Genomic DNA, 16,285 nt, shown 5'->3' on the forward strand with positions numbered 1-16,285 from the left:
GCGGCGGCACAGTGGGAGTTGGCGCTCCGGCTCCTCCGTCCGGTCTCCCTTCACTCCCCCATCCTCATTCCTCTCTGGCTCCTGGGCCCACCCACAGCACCCACCCCGCTGGCGTCTCTGGGCCCTCGCTTTGAACTTGTCCCTGGAGGCTGTCTCCCACCCTGTGATGCTGGTCTGCCTACTCGGACCGAAACCCACACCCGGAGTGTCCAGCTGGCCCTGCTGGTGGAGGCAGGCGGGCCCTCGTCCATCCCCCATGCACCCAGCCCGGACCGCTCCCCCCCCCGCTCCTGGGCCACCCTGCCTCAGTCCTGCAGGGGCTCCTCCAGGGCCCAGTGGGCTGTGCTCTTCCGGGCGCAGCTCTGACGTCTGAACCCCACCCTGCCTCCCATTTCTTGCCTTTCTTGTCTTCCCTGGACAACCGCCCCCCACATCCGCCCCAAGCTCACTAGTGAACTCCTGCTCACCCCTCAGGGCCCCGCTGCAAACGTCCTATGCACGCCTGGCCCTCGAACCGCCCCCAGGAGAGAGGGTGCTCTGGGAGAGCAGCAAGCCCCCCCAGGGGCTGCTCAGGCCTGTCCACACAGGCCCTGCCCCACCAGGCCAAGACTGGGGTCTGTCCCAGCCACAGGCACTCGGGGCTCAGCACAGCACTGGGGGTGCATGACTGTGGTCCTCCCTTTGTTCTCGGTCGCTCCCGGCCTGGCACCTCTGGGGTGACATCCCCCTGAGCTAGAGCTGGCCCAAAGCCAGAGGAAGGCAGTGCCAGGCTGCTGGCAGGCAGGGGAGCTCGGGCAGGCTGGAGCCCACCCCGGGGCCTCTGGCACACTCGCTCCCTGCTCACACCCATGCCCTTCAGGGGTCACAGAACCAGGTGAGGCCCCGACTGCCATCCTGTCTCAGAGATGAGGAAACCGAGGCTCAGAGAGGCCAGGCGGCCTGCCCTCGGCTTCACAGCTGCCGTGAGCCCTGCATGCCTGACCTCGGTGCCTCTTCTGGGGCGCAGGGACGGGGTGCCTGACACACAGCCTGAGTCCCGCCTCCATGCACACCAACGCCACGCACGAGGCTGCCCCCAGAAACCCCTGAGCTCGTCCACTGACGCAGCGCCAGACAGAGCCTCAAGGCCCTCTGCGGTCGGCCCCGCCTTCCGCCTGCCGCCCTGGGCGGTGGGGCCTGGCTGCTCCCGCTCCAAGGCACCTGGCACAGGTCGGCTTTTCCTAGAAAGGCCCCCTTGGCATCAAGTTCCTTCACTCCCGAGTTGCACCAGCACAGCCACCCACTCGCCCAAGTGCCGCCCTCCCCGAGCATTGCTCTCAGCGCCAGGCCTGCGCGCTCGGCCCCCGCCCGAGAAGGAGGCAGCCGGGCCCTGCTCCAGGAGCCCCCACCAGCTGGTCTGCACCTCACTGTGCCCCCCACGAGCAGCACGGGGTCAGCACCCCCCACGGGGGTGGAAGCCAAAGCTCAGAGGAGCGGAGGCCACTGCAGACTCACTGTGCGCAAGGGAGAAGCGTGCGTGTCAAGACCAAACGGGTCCTCCTCTGCGCCAGGCAGGCCTCGGGCTGGGGGCGCAGGGGCGTGTGGGCACCCACCCCACCACCGAGCCCAGACCCCTCCTGGCCTGCGTCCTTGTCACACCTGGGATCCACAGCTGGGCGCTGCCTGCCTGCCCCGGCCTCTCAGGGGGCTGAGGAAACCCCTGCCCCCCGGTCGTTCCCCGAGCAGGTAGACTGCTGCTTTCACCCTGACTAGCTGCGCAGAAAGCTGCCTCTTCCAGGGAGCCCCCGGGGATGGCCCTTGCTGCTGCCCCCGGGGCCCTGACCTAAGAACCAGCAGGGCCAGCAGGTTCAGCCTGTCACAGGGACAGCCCGATGGAGGAGGGCACCCTGGGTCCAGGGCAGGACCGCAGACCCCTGTCCATCCAGCCTCACCTTAAGACCTTGGGTTAAGACCCCCTCCCCAAACCTTGGCTCCCCTGCCTGTCAACCGGTGCGTTTAGTAGCAGTGACCTCTATGGTCCCGTCCAGCTCTGATCCTGCGGGGACCGTGGCTGACAACACCTCCCTCCCTCCCTGTGTCCCGGGGGGGAAGAGTGGGTAGAACACTCCGAGACACCTGGACCCTCTCCCATGTTGAGCCTGGGCTCCGTGAAGGGAGAGCTACGGTGCCAAGCCCACGAGGCCACCCCAACGCCCGGCAGAGCCACGTCCCCTCCCGTCTGTCTTCTGTGTCTGCTGCCCACACTGGGCCGCGGCCGAGGGGCTTGGTGAGCGAACACTCCGCTCCCTCGGGGCGTCCAGTGATCGGGGCCAGGTCTTCCTGGGACCAGTGAGGGCAGCTTGGACCTGGCCAGAGGGCCCAGCAGCCCCAGTGGGCTGGACTCAGCACCCAAGGCTCCATCCAGCCAGCTGGCCCCAGATGCGGTTGCCATAGAAACTGGCAGCCCCCACAAGAATCTCCAAACAAAAAGGAGGCCCCTGAGATGAGGGGCCTTTCTGGAGAGGCTGTGGACCTGGGCTGGACCCAGCACCCATCCACCCTGGGGCCCCACCCGGGCGCAGCCTCCCCCACAGGCCAGGGGCCACTTGGGGTGGGTGGGGAAGGGCTCTGAAAAAGGTGGCAGTGCCTCCCGTACCTCCCGGGCAGGGTGGGAACCTGCCACGGAGGGACGCGCTGGCCAAGGGAAGGGGTCTGCCCGGCCCCGCCAGGCCCTGCCGTCTCCCAGCCCAGCCCGGTGCCCGGCCTGGCTCCTCCGAGCACTGGCTCTCTCCAAGGTCCCAGGCCTCTGAGGAGAGTGGGTGAGACTCACCCACCAGACACTCCCGGGACCCCAGCCCTGCTCTGGCCGGCAGTCCCCAACTCCACACTGCACCCACTCGCCTCCCCCCTCCCACACCCCAGAGGCCCTCGCTCTGGGGCCAGGACCCGGGGGCTGCCGGGCGCACCGACCCCTCCCGCCAGTCGCCAGTCCCGCCCTCCGCGAGCGCCGCCCGGCGGCGACAGTCCGGCCGGAAGCCCCCTCCGCGCCCCCGCCCGCCGCCCTCGCGTCCCGCCGGGGTCTCACCGCGTCGGCGCTGAGCTGGGCTAAGATGGCGAAGGTGGAGAGCCGGTCACAGAGGCAGCGCGTCCGGAGGGCGTCGAGGGGCACCGTGCGGCAGCCGCGCCACGACCAGGGCCCGAGCTGCGGGGGGGCGGGGGAGGCGGGTCTGGGGGAGACAGGGCAGCGTGAGCGGCGGCCCCCGCCCGCCCCGCCCCGGGCCCCAGCCCCAGCCCCGGCGCGCACCGGCACCTGCGCCCGCGGTCGCGCGTCCGCCCCGCCGCCGGCCCCCGGACCCTCGCGCCCCATGGCTGCCGCCGCGGAGCCACGGGAGAGCGACTCACGGGAGCGCGGGCTGAGCCGGGGAGCGCCCCGCCCGCCGCGCCGCCCCAGCACCGCCCGGAGCCTGAGCTGAGCCGAGGGGGCGGCCAGCCAGGCAGTGGGGGTGGCGTGGGGCGCACGTGGGCGGGGTGGGCAGCCCCTGCCCCTCCGCCCCTGCAGCCCCTGGCTGGCGCTCTGGTGACCTTGGGACCGCCCCATCCCCCACACCCACCGCCCCCAGGCCCTGGAGTCCCTGGGGCCTGAAGCTCCTCTTCTAGGCCAGGAACAGGCTTCCCTTCCCAGAGCAGAAGCGGAGCCGCTTGGGGCTGACCCAGGGCCCACCTGCTGTCTGCAGGCCCGGACAGTTCGGTTTCCGCTGAAACACAGGCCCCCACGGCCTCAGTGCACCTGCCCGGCACTGCTGCAGACCCTCCCTTAGCGGTCCGGCCCCGCGTTCAAGGCCGGTGCGCACATCCAGGAATTTGGGAGCATCCAGCCTGGGCTGAGCCTGCAGGGGCCAGGCCTGCAGAAGGTGGCGACGGAGGGTCCCCCCCAGGGCCCCAGGCCTGTGCTGTGGGGGGCTCTAGGCTGCCGGGAGAGACAAGACTGAAACTCTGCTCCTTAGGAGCCACGTGCAGGAGTGGGCTAGGGCGGGCTGCTGTCTGCCCGGCCCGACCCGGAGGAGCCCTGACCTGCCCACGCAGGCACGGTGACACACCATGACGCCTCTGCCCGGTCACCTGAGTCTGCAAGCAGCTGGAACGGCTACCTCCCGTCTGGGCCGAGGTGGCGACTTCTCTAAGGTGGGGAGGGGGCCGGCCCCGGGAGCTCTCAGCACAGTGCTTGGGTATGGGGTGGTGTCTCCAGGCAGGTGGGGCTCTGCTGAGTCCGAGGTGTGACGCAACCCTGGCTCTGCGCTTCGGGCCGGGGAGAAGGCACGAGCTGGGTCGGCCAGACACCCTCACTTACGCTTTTCTCCCTCGGTTCTCCCCCCACGGGAGGGGATCTACCCTGCATTTCAGGTGGAAAACCGAGGCCCAAGGGGGCAGCAAGGCAGAGCTGCTTCAAAGCCCCTGATTCGGCCAGGGCTCTGGGACCCCAGAGACCTCCCATCCACCTCGCAGCCTGTTCGCTTATCTCTGAAGTGCATGAGAGGAGGGAACATCCCTCTCCCCAGGGGTATGGTCCCCTGAGTCCATGGGAGCCAGAGTTTGGGGGGTGGCTCGAAGCTCAGTCATGTTAGGGGCTTCCACCAGCAAGGATGCAGAAGCAGACTCAGGCCACAGAGGGGCCCTGGAGCCCCCGCCTCTGGCTCCAGAGATGTCTCTGTCTGAGCCTCCCAGCCTTGGCCCCCTGCCCCTCTGCTGGCCCAGGAGGAGCCAAGGTGCGCAGGGCCACACAGCTGAGCAGGCCTGGCAGGTCCAGCAGGCCGCGGGGAGGCGCCCTGGAGCTCGGTGGCCTGTGCGGACCCAGCCCCCTCTGCCACCCTGCAGGCGACACGTACCCAGCACAGACCAGAGCAGCCATTAGAGCTTATTAAGGGCCCAGCAGAGACCCCTCCGTTCCTCCTTCCCTCCCCCCACCACTTCCTTTCTCAGGAGAAGGGGAAACTCCACTGACCACAGAACCAGAAACAAGGCCTGGGCAACGGAAGGAACAGGAAAGGGCCCTGGCAGGCCCTCCCGGCAACACCCCAGGTCCAGCCGGGTCCCCCCACACCCAGCCGCTGTCTCTACCCCCAGCAGCCACTCAGGCACAACGCACTGAGCCCTGGCCGACCCCAGCCTGCGCCACCACCCTCGTCTCCGCCTCCCGCTGGGAGCGCCTTCAGCCCCAGGATGCGTCCCCTGCAGCCCTGCAGGTACCAGACACTGACCAGACACCGGGACAGCCAGGAGACAGCCAAACACAGCGCGGTCCAAGAAAGAGTCCTGCTGGCCATTCCATCTGGCCACCAGCACCTCCCTCTCTCAAGCTGACCAGCCTGTGGATAGCACTGGCCGTGTGGCCAGCCAGTCGTGGGTTCAAATCTCAGCCCTGCTCATGCCTGATCCAGCTGCTGACACAGCTTGGGCCCTGCTCCTTGGGGAGGGGCAACCCAGGTCTCTCTCCAGCCTGAGAGTTGCTGGGAGAACCGGGAGGGGATGGCAGCACCCTGAGGCCTGGGGTGAGGGGAGTAGGCTGGCTGGGACGGACAGCCTGGCAGGTTCCCAGCCGGCACTGGCGGGTCTGCAGGGCGCCGAGCAGACAGCTGCCGGCCACCTCCTGGGAGGACGCCAGCCCAGGCCGGTGGCTGAGCCCGCAGGACTCCTGCTGTGGGCACTAATTGGCTTATCAGCCTCCCGGAGGAGGGAGCAGGGGCAGCTGCCCACCAGACGTCGAGGTCAAGCCAGGGTCTGCCTGTAGCCTCCGGCCTCGGGGGGCATGAGGATATGCCACCCCGGGTCCCCAGAACAAGCTGGCCTGGCTGGCAGCCCAGGAGGTGGGCAGCTGCTGACCACTCTGGGAGCTGCCTGGGCAGGGGACCTGCAGGACTGACCAGAATCCTTCCTGCTACGGGGGACACCTGTTCCCACCTCTGTGGCTGGCGGGTCGCTCCCTCCTCACCCACGGTGACCACGCGGCATCTGGAAGACCATTTGCCACCTCCTGCCTGAGCTTCAAAGACCTGGACCGTCCGGGTCACAGAGCCAGCACCCTGTCCCCGGGCCCGAGGAATCTGGGTCATCGACATCATCCCTGCCATGCTAGGTCCAGGGTGAGAGAGGCACTGGGGCCATCTCTCCTTCCAGGAGCAGAAGAGCAGGGGGCCCAGGGGTTAGAACAGGGGCCTTCCTCTGCATTCGGGGAGGCTGAAGGGAGCCTGAGCCCCTCAGACCAGGCCTCCGAAGGGCAGAGCCCTGCCTCAGACCAGAGCTCCCAGGGCAGGCCCAGCCCGGTGGGCCCCACCTCCGGCCACAGGCCAGGGCCAGCTCCCAGGCTGCTGCAGCGAGGCCTGTTGCTGACCTGCAGCCCCCACCTCGCACAGCCCTCCCGCCTGCTGCCTGGCTCTCCCCCCATGGTTATGCTCTGCTCCCAGTTTCCAGTTGCTGGGAGGATGGGACCGGCTGGGCTGGGCCTGCGCGCTGTGCTGCCCACACACTGTGGTGTGGCGGGTGCCCAGCTAGGCCTGGGCAGCACCGCCTCTGTCTCCTTCATTCTTCCTCTCGCGCCTACAGCTGGCCCGGTGGCAACCCGACCGGCGCTGCTTTCACCATGCACCGAGAGTCCCTGTGCTGCCCCCTGCGCCGGGCCACCACCCTGGGCACTCGCCCACCCTGGGCGTCCCCTGGCCCCTGAGGCTGCTGCCAGTGCCAGGCCGGCTGCTGAAAGCCCTCCAAGCTCCCACTTCACTCAGGGCACAGGCCATGCTGCCCTCAGGAGTCCACAGGGTCCCTGGGATGACCCCGGTCCCCCAACGTCCCCTAGAGAGCTCCACTCTGTCCACCTTCGGGCTGTGAGCCCAGCTCCCTGCAGCGCCCCCACATTCTTGGAACGCGCCAGGACCCTTGCTGCTTTCATGCATCCTGCCAGCCCACAGGCGGGTGCTGTGAAGGGACTGTACCCATCGAGCCCGCTTGGATGGGCTAATTCGCACTGCAGTGTGAATGACTCACAGGGGCCCTCCCACATGGCTGAAAGAAGCCGCAGTGGGCACAGCACACCCCAGCAGGAGAGCAGGGGGTGGGCAAGGAGTCTCTGGGGGCAAGGGCTGCCGGAAGCCCCTCAGAATGTTGCAGCCTGGCCTTCAACATCTTCGGTCTTCGGGGTGTAGCCTCCACTTGGGCTCCCTGAAACAGCCAGCCCAAGTGTGTGCCCCCTAAATCATGGTGCACCCCTCAGGGGCACCCGCCCCCCACCTCTGCTGAGCCACAGATCCAGGCTAGTGCTGGGTCTCCTCCAGGGAGCTGGCCTGGACCCCCTGTGAGGCCCCGGGTGTTGCATCTGACCCCTCCAGCAGGTCCCTCCACAGCACCCGCCGTGGGCCTGGTAGAGCTGCTGCTGCACTGGGCTCCCCACCCTAGGTTCATCGTGACGCCCAGAGCCCTCGGCCCTGGTGGCCCTGTCCACACAGGCAAACGCAGACGGAGCCCCAGAATGCAGGTGCCCTCCTGCCTCCAGGCCTTGGTCTCAGCTGACCCCAGGCTCTCCTGTCCACTGGCTGACTCAGCCTCATCCTCAGGACTCCCTAGTCACTGCCCCCTCCAGGAAGCCTCCCAGGCCTCCCTCCCTGCCCAGCCCCATTTTTGGCCACCGGCTTGGAGGACCCGCAGAGCAGGCCACGTCTGCTTCCCCAGAACCTGGCCCAGAGCAGCACCATCTCTTGGTGCAGGGCCTGGGAGCAACGCCTGTGACCGGGGGGCCCCGCGGGGTCCTGCCTGGCCTGGGTCTTGCTGAGTGAGCTGCCAGGTGAGGCCCCTGCCTCCGCGGGCCCACGTCCCGCCTGGAGTTGACGCCTTCCGAGCCCCAGTCAGCATCCCTGGGGCTGTGAACCAGACCTCAGAGCTTCTCACATCCCCACCACCCGAGATGCCAATCTCCCGGCTCCTGGCTCCCTGCCCCTGGCGCCTCCACCTCCCGAGTCAGGGTTTCCTACCACAGGCCCACACTGGGCTGGAAACCTGGCCCTCCCTGGAGGCCTGGCTCTGCTCCTGTCTCAGTCCACATGACCGGGCGGGCCAGGGCCGCTGCAGGTGGTGACCCTGAGCCTACAAGGAAGGGACCGGCCTGCACGGTCTGAGGTCCGGCTCCCAGCTCAGAGGCCCAGACCCAGGAATCCCACCTGTGCCCTTTGCCCTCGCTCAGAATTCCTGCGGTGTGTCCCTGACCAACTGCACCTGGCCTGTCACTCCTGCCAACTGAGGGAACACGTCCCCAAGTCCCATACCCTTCACACTCCAGCTGCCGGTACAGCAGGGGTCAGGCTGGGGCGCTCACCCACTCTTTTGGCAAGTGACTGCCCGGCCTGCCTGTGCCAGCCCCGGGGCTGGGCGCTGGGCGCCCCATGCACTGCGCTGACTCGAGCAGATCCCCAAGCTCAGCGCTGGCCGCACCCTGCCCTGCCGCGTCCTCTCCAGGATGGCTGTGGACTCTCCCCGTGGCCTCCCATCCACTCTGGCCACGTCTGCTGCAGGCTGGCTTGGGGACACTGCTGTGGGTGTGCCCTGGTTCTCATGGGAGGACCTGACATCCCCCTAAGATCTAGTCCCACCAGTACACCCCTAACTTGTCATCATGCCCCCCCATTGCTGTCACTGAAGGCACCACCACCGTCAGTACAACTTCGCCATCGACACCAACAATACTACCAGTGCCACCATCACTGACACTGTAAATGTCACTGTCGCCTCATGACTGCCAGCAGCACCATCAGCAGCAGCACCACCACGTTACTGAGGACACCGGAGCATTACCACCACCTTCAGCAAGAACGACAGCCACACCACCGCTGTCACCACGTCACCAACCCCGCCATCAGTGCTACCGCCAGCACCATCAGTGACAGCTGCCTCGTCAGCAGGAGCCAGCCTGTCGCACTGATGCCCCCGCCCACGGCGTCAACAGCACAACCACGGCTACCGCCAGCATGGTCCTCGCGACCGCCAGGGTTGCCCCCAGATCAGTGGCACCGCCGTGACTGCCGTCGCCTCTGCAGAACCAGCCCTACCGCGGGGTCGCGAGGCCCACACTGGCTGGTGACCCCTATCGCCGACAGCCAGTGAGCGTGGGCTCGTGGCTGTGGTGCCCAGGACACCGTGGAGGCCAAGCCCATCTGTCGGTCTCGCTGCCATCCCCGTCCACCATGGCAGCTGGGACTCGGGCAGGCACCTCATCCTCGTCCCTCACACCCTGGGCCACCGGCCTGTCCCCAGGCATCTCCTAGGTCACCTGACTTCCAAAGGCCCAGTCACCCAGGTGACCTCAAGGCCACTCCCCCAGCCTCGGCTTCTGGTGCCCCTGCACCACGGCCGAGAAAGGGCACGGGACTTGACGGTCCCCTGTGCTTGCTCCCAACCCGGAAGTCCTTCCTGCGTCTGCCCCCCGGCTCGCCCTCCGCACCCCAAGTCGGCTCCCCTCGGAGTTGAGGAAGGTCGGTAACAGCCCTCCCAGTACTGCCAGCAACTGCACTGGCCACTGAGACGTGAGGTGTTGGGGTCCTGAAGACCCTCTACCACGCCGGACCAGTCACTGCACACCTGGCAGAGGGAAGGCAGTGGGGAGGGCCAGCGCATGCCCGCAGCCCACCGCCTCTTCACAGTCACTGGGGGGCAGGACCCAGGTCCGCAGGGACAGGTGCACCCGGCGGAGGCCAGGAGGCGGCCCCCACCCTGGACCCTGCTCCTGGAAGGGCTCAACCATGTGGAGCTTTGCTACGAACACACAGAACTTGGGCACATTGCAAATGGGCGGACGGATGGACAGATGGACAAAACCCCCGCCAGCAGTGCACTGAAGCATCTCTGTGTGCCACCCAGGTTCAAGCCCAAGTGCCTCCTGCTCTGTCCCTACATCCATCCTTCCTGCACCGAAGTGGCACTGGCCGAGCCCTCCCACCCTCCCCCTGGGCACGGCCCAGTGAGCTCTGCACAGGCCCACCCGCCCACAGAAGCCCCCAGACGTGGGCGGGGGGCACAGGGATGGAAGGGCTGAGGGACCAGACTGCTGGGAGCAGCCCAGGGGGGCCCGGGACTCCGCCCCTCTCCAGACAAGTCTCCCCAGTCCCGTCCCCCTGGCAGTGGCTGGGTGGGGTCCAGGGTGGGCACTGATCTTGCTCCCTCACTGTGGAGAAAACTGAGGCCAGGGATCCCACAGCCAGTGTGGGCAGAGCCTGGACTCCCTTAGGTGGGCACTTCCTGGGGCACAAGAGCCAGGCCCTGCCCTGGGGGTTCCCATCCTGCTGGGGGGGGGAGGGCAGACAGGATGCAGACACACACACGGATGTGTGACTTTCCGCAAGCTGGGGTCCGACGGAGCACTGAACAGGGGTGCGGATGCCAGGAAAGGGCAGGCAGGCCTCCCATGTGGCGGTCCGTGGGGACAGAGAAGAGGAGGGCACTGGACAGGCCTGAGCGGTCCCGCTGGCCTGGAGGAGGGGCCGGGGGCCGGGCAGGGGGAGCCCCTCGCCCCTCCCCAGAGACAGAGCGCAGAGGGGCTGTGCGGTGCGTCCAGACTGGTCTGGCCCCTCCAGTTCCCAAACCCCACAGGGAGACGCCCCCGGCTCAGAAGCCCCGGGAGGAGGGTGGGCCCCCAGCAGGCCTGGCCAGTCCCCGAGGACACAGCAGGGGCAGTGAGAGGAGGGCGGAGGCTGAGGTGGGTGGGTGAGCCTGGAGAAGACCGACCCCCACGCGCCGAAGAGGCCCTGGTGTCCGGCTGTCCCCTTCCAGGTCCCTGCCTCCACCAGGAACCAGCTGGCGTGGGAGAAGTCGGGCTGGGAACCGGCTGCCGACAGAGACATGGGCACCTGCCAAGTCTCCCTTCCGCTCACCCGGCTTGGCCGGCCCCTCACTGTCCTCTCCAAGGAGACCACGGATGGGGGGCAAGGCTCTTAAAGGGACCAGGACAGGCACTTGGCAGGGGCCCAGGGAGGGGCAGGGCCTGCGTCCCCCAGCACGCCTGCACCCAGCTCGTAGGACCGCTTCCGGCCCTCAGGGCGGGGACAGTGCGCAGGCCAGGACAACCCACAGGGCAACCGTGAGCTGGCTGGGTCCTTAGCTCCTCGGCCCGGAGAGAGGGCTCCTGTGTGCAAAGCAGGCAGGGCCAAAGGTGCCAGTGGGGGTCAGGCCTCGGGACAAGGTCCACAGAGTATGCCACAGGGACGTCACTCTTCCCACACTGCATCGTCTGCCAGCTCGTCCCAGATTTGGAGTCCAAGGATGCTGGGAGCCCCCACCCCCGTCGGGGACCCCCACCAAGTGGAACAGGGTGGGGCGGCAGCTGCAGGACTTCTCAGAGCCTTTGTGGCTGAGGTGGGTGTGAGCCCAGGTGCGGTGTGTGGTGGGCATGGGGGCCCTGGAGGGACCTCCTCTGGAGGTCAGCCTGCCCCTCCGCCCTCCTCACTGGCAGAGCAGGAGCAAAGGCGGGCCGGGGGTGTCTGGCCTGCACTACCGTCCCCATCCCAGGCCTCGGCTGCCCCCATTTTCAACTGAGAAGGAGCAGGCGACCTCTGAAGGTCGTGCCCACTCTGACTTGTGCCCCCTACAGAACCCTGAAGTATTTAAAGGAGAAAGAAGCCAAACATTGGCCACTTCCTGTTGGCTCAAGACCCAGGGAGCTGTCCTTTCAGAACCACAGGCCTGGGCCCCTGAGCTCCCTCCCCATCACTCATGACCCCTCCGTTCATCGCCTACCCACTCATGCTGCAAGGACTCTTTCCACCCCATCACCCCGCCTCGGGTGGCCGTGCCGTCAGAGCTCAGCCTGTGGCCGGGGTTGGGTCAGTGAGACCGAAGCTGAGGCTGTGTCAGGGCTCCGGGCTCAGTCACGCATCACAAGGTCACTGTTTCACCTGATGGTCACAGAGGACTCTTGGCCCCACCCCCATGTGACCCTGAGGACACTCAAGACCCTTTCTCCCCCAAGCACATGCCAATACAGGTCCCCTCCAGCACAGATGTGACTCTTGGGCATGCTGGTGGGAGTAGACCTGGGGCTCTGCCCCTGGGTCCCCCTGGGTCCCCCAAGAAGGTCTTGGCCCTCCGAGGCCTGTGCAGGAGCAGCCCCGAGCAGCCATGGAAGGGGGTCCGTCAGCACTGAGCAGGAGTGAGGGCAGGGGGCGCTTCCTGTCGCCTCTGCCCAGCAGCCTCCCTCCTTGTGGGTGCTGGGTCGGACACCTCATCCCCAAATCCAGAGCTTCCAGCTGCACCGCAGGCCTCCAAGAGGCGGCTGGCCCAGTGGGGACCCAGTGGGGCCTGCCACAAACACAGCCCAGCTGTTGGCACCATCCCGTGGTCCTTGGGACCCTGGGTCCCAGGCACAGGGACCTGAATGACCCCACCTACCCGGAGGTGAGCAGCGGTGAGCCACCATTGGGCCTGGCCACTGCCTGCTGTGCTTTGACCCACTTGCAGGCAGACTTCCCGCTGGGCCAGGGAGCTGAGGCCCCGAGGGTGGGATCTGCTCCAGGCCCCGCCCAGCCCAACCTGGGCCCCAGCAGCACTGTCCTGGACACAGGCTGCCCAGGCCAGGCCTCTCTGAGGCAGAGGGGAAGGGCCCATCTTTCCGGAAAGCACTTTCCTACCAGGAGCCTAAAACTGTCTGGGGACTGGAGGCCAAGGAGGCAACAGGAAGTGAGGGTGCTAATGAAGCCGGGAGCCGGGAGGGGGATGAAGAGGGGAGCTTCCCGGGCGGGGCGGTAGTGCTGTCCGGTGGGCCAGCTGCCCCAGGTAGCTGTAGGAAGCCTGCGAACAGCCCCCGGGAGGGGCCTGGGCCAGAGAGGATGAACCTGCACCCCTTGAAAGGCACGACTCTGAAAAGCCCCCGAGGAGGACACAGTGGCCAGCCTGGTCTCTCTCTCTTGCGTGTGCTCCTTTCATGCTTTTATGGTGCCCTGTTTGTACACAGAGCACGTGCCGCTTGCAACACCCAGAGAAAGGCAGTCGACAGCAACCTCGCTGCAGCCCGCTCCCCAGGGCCCGGGGTCCGTGCCGAGGGCTCTGCCCCAGCCTCAGACCCAGAGCAGGAAAGGCCAGTGCGGGCGGCCGGCCGTGCACATGCCGGGCTCAGGTCTTCGCCCTGCCCCTTCCTCCTGCCCCTCCCCAGGGGCTCACGCGCACGGCGCTCTGCAACCTTCGCTCAAACGTGGGCTTCCTGGGGAAGCCCTCCTGCCACCAGCCGGGCCCCTCCTGTGGCTGTGGCCTGACCTGATGCTTCACACGGGCCTGGCCGTGAGCTCCTGCTGGACGCCCCTCCTACCCGAGGCAGAGGGGCAGACCTCCTGTGGCAGTGATCACTAAAGGGGGGTGGGCGGGGCCGCTGCTGGCTCCCCCAACAACTTCCGGAGCTCCTGACTCAGCCCCCACAGAGTGACCACACCCCCGGCAGCCTCCCCTCAGCACCCACCCGGCCTGCTCTCCAGCTTTTGCCGAGGCCTTGCCTGAGTCCCCTTCGTCCCTTCTATGCCCAGCGCACCAGTCCTCCTCCATGCCAGCCACTGCGGGAGCCTTCCCTGACCGCCCAGGACACATGCCGGTCCCCGGGACGCCCAGATCACAAGCAGGAACTTGGTGTGGGCACCCCAAGCCTGGGGGCCCCGCTGAGCCCACTCACCCTCCCAGCCGGCCTGGGGGCTAACAGGTCGCAGTGACAATGACCCAGTCTCCCACTGACACTAACGCACACCAAGCCCCAGTGCTCACCAAACCTCTTGGGGGAAGGCCCAGGCCCCCCAGGCCCACCTGGCCCAGCGGGCTCCAGCCGCCAAGCTCTCTCCTGTCCTGTCTCCCAAAATTCTGACCCTCCTCCCCTCCGGGGGCCACTCCACTTAGGGGCCTTCGCACAAACTCTTGCCTGTGGCTGAGTGAGGCTTCCCACCTCTCCCTTTGCCTGGCCACGCCTCGGGGGACACCTGCTCTGGGGTGCCCACACCGGGCCCTGTGACCGCACAGCAGCCGGTCGGACCCCACTCTGCAGGGCGTGGGCAGCAGGAGCCGGATGCGGACCTGGGCCCGGGAGCCTGCACTGCTGCCTCCCCCGTGCACCCCGGGGCGGCACCGGGGCCCCGGATGGGTGGGAGGCAGGCTGGATGGGCACCATGCTGCCCCGGAGCCAGACCTGGGCGGGGAGGGGCGGTGCCGGAAGGAGAAACTCCGGCTTCCCCGAAAGCGCCCCCGAGGGCCCCAAGGCCGTGAACCCAGGGGCACTTACCCGTCGGTCTCGTCCCACAGGATGCAGGTCTGGTTGGTGGTGCCCTGCACGGAGTGGGGAGGAGTCAGGGCCACCTGCCCGTGCCCCGGAGCCAACCCGAGGGCCACGTCCCTGCTCCGCCCCCGGGTGAGCCAGGGGCCCTGCCTGCGCCATCCCGCCAAGAAAACGCTGTTTGAGGAGGAAACCGAGGCCCAGAGCAGGGAAGAGACTGGCACAGAGCCCCAGTCCAAGCCCGCTGTGGGGCCCTGGGCAGTGCCTGTCCCCTCTCCGAGCAGGCTTGGGCCGCAGTGGCCAAAACCATCCCAGGTTCCCACGTGACCAGTCAGCTTTGCGCAAAGTGGAGACACAGGGAGACCCCTCCCTGGGAGCCCTGTGGGTCGGGCGGGCACAGGGGTCCTTGAGAACACCCGTCCTGCGGGCGACTGTGCAGCGCCCCCGAGAGGACAGCAGTGGTAGGGGCGTGCCTCCCAGCTTCTACGGTGGCAGCCGCTCTAAACGCTGGTGGGAGATACTGCCCCTCATCGACCCTGTAGCCCACCCTTGGTCAGGGTGGGAGCCCTGGCACCGGGAGGCAGAGCGACACGCCCCAGTCCGCACGCGGGAAAGGGCAGGACGGGTTCTTCCCAACCCCAGCCTGGGGCTCCAGGCCTGGCACTGCCCTGTCCTGCGGGGTGACCCTGCGGCTCCTGGCTCTCGGCTGGTCCACAGGACATCTCGGCCGGACAGAGAACAGAGGGGCCCAGGCGGACAGGTTCCTCAGATACACGGCTCTCTGTCCCTCAGGGGAGCCACCAGGCTGGCGGGACCGGGCCTGGGCAGTGGTGGCCGAGCTGGGCTGGCCTCCGATCCCTCATCACCCTGCCGTGTGACCCTGAGGGAGTCACAGCAGCGCTCCGAGCCCCAGTCTCCCCGCCACCATTCGGGGTGAGAGCTGCTCCCTCACAAGGCGGCAGGGAGACCTCCCACCGAGGGCCAGTCAGGCGTCACGCACACGTGTGTGGACACACGCTCGCGGAAGGCACTCACATTGTACACGTGAGCGAACTCTATCTCCAAGGGCGTGAGCAGGGAGCGCGGCGGCGGCTTCACAGTCACCGAGATGACCTTGGAGTTCAGCACAGTTGTGTTCCTGGGGGAGAGGCGGCAGGACGTGTCGGACTTCTGGAGCCCCCCCACCGCAGGCCCGGCCCGCCTCTGGGCCCCCGTGCCAACTGCCCGCACCACCCCGCCCCCGCCCGGCTGGCCGCCCTTGCCCCCACTGCCCCGGAGCCCCTCGCTCCCACCTCTGGAGGGCCAGGAAGCTGCCCAGGTTCCGGTAGAGCACGGTGCCCACCACAAACACAGAGGAGTCGTCAGCCTCTGGAAGACAGTGTGCCGGTCACCCTCCTCCCTGACCGTCCCCAGCCTGGGCCCAGCTCCCTCGTGCACCCCCTGACCACAAACACAGCACTGCAGTGCGAGTTGGGGGTCCCCTAGGTGACCCCCGAGAGCTGAGGACACGCGGGGCGGATGTTCGCTGTGGCTTCAGGGGAAGTGCTGCCCTTGCCTGCAATGGGGAGGTCCCTCTGCCCATCCTGCAGAGACCGGGGCAGCTGTCCGACACGGGGAGAGGAGGGCCCTGCAGGGAGGACGGGCCTGGGGACCCTGAGTGGAATTGTGGATGCCATCTCGGACCTGGAGACCACGGGCCTGGCTCCAGAGGGCCTTTCTGGGGCTGGGCGTGCAGGCCCTTGGGGCCCAAGTCTCTGATGTGGCTCCCCCCACCCCCACACCACGGGGCCCTCACCTGCCAGCCCCGTGGAGAAGACACTCTTAGACACGGTGACCCTGTCCTCCGGCACCTTGGCCCAGTCGCCCGTGGCCCGCCAGCCCTTCATGGGGAAGCTGATGTCGGTGGCTCTGCTGGCCGGGAGCTTGTGGATGCTGAGGGCTGTGGTGAGGGAGGAGGAGGGGCGACAGAGATGGGGAGACAGAGAGAGCAGATCGGTGACGAGGAGCCTTGGCCAAGAAGAGCGGGGGAGCAGG

General features: G+C 67.7%; 1 protein-coding gene across 4 annotated transcripts in view; it reads right to left on the reverse strand.

Annotated features, from left to right (window-relative positions):
- The window catches only part of ADGRB1 (adhesion G protein-coupled receptor B1), a 54,291-nt gene that overhangs the window by 20,204 nt on the left and 17,802 nt on the right, over positions 1-16,285 (reverse strand). For 2 of the 4 annotated variants that reach the window (XM_037166659.2, XM_053660787.1), the window contains exons 14-18: positions 16,047-16,190; positions 15,544-15,619; positions 15,287-15,389; positions 14,261-14,304; positions 3,065-3,206 (exon numbers count right to left, since the gene is read on the reverse strand). In XM_037166659.2, the coding sequence (XP_037022554.2) occupies positions 3,065-3,206; positions 14,261-14,304; positions 15,287-15,389; positions 15,544-15,619; positions 16,047-16,190 (509 nt within the window). Of the gene's footprint in view, positions 1-3,064; positions 3,207-14,260; positions 14,305-15,286; positions 15,390-15,543; positions 15,620-16,046; positions 16,191-16,285 lie in introns of those variants that run through there. The other 2 variants (XM_053660789.1, XM_053660788.1) reach the window with 2 other exon arrangements.

This window comes from Artibeus jamaicensis, unplaced genomic scaffold (assembly GCF_021234435.1).
Source record: "Artibeus jamaicensis isolate MK-2021 breed Jamaican fruit bat unplaced genomic scaffold, CSHL_Jam_final scaffold_916, whole genome shotgun sequence".
NCBI classification, from domain to species: domain Eukaryota; kingdom Metazoa; phylum Chordata; class Mammalia; order Chiroptera; family Phyllostomidae; genus Artibeus; species Artibeus jamaicensis.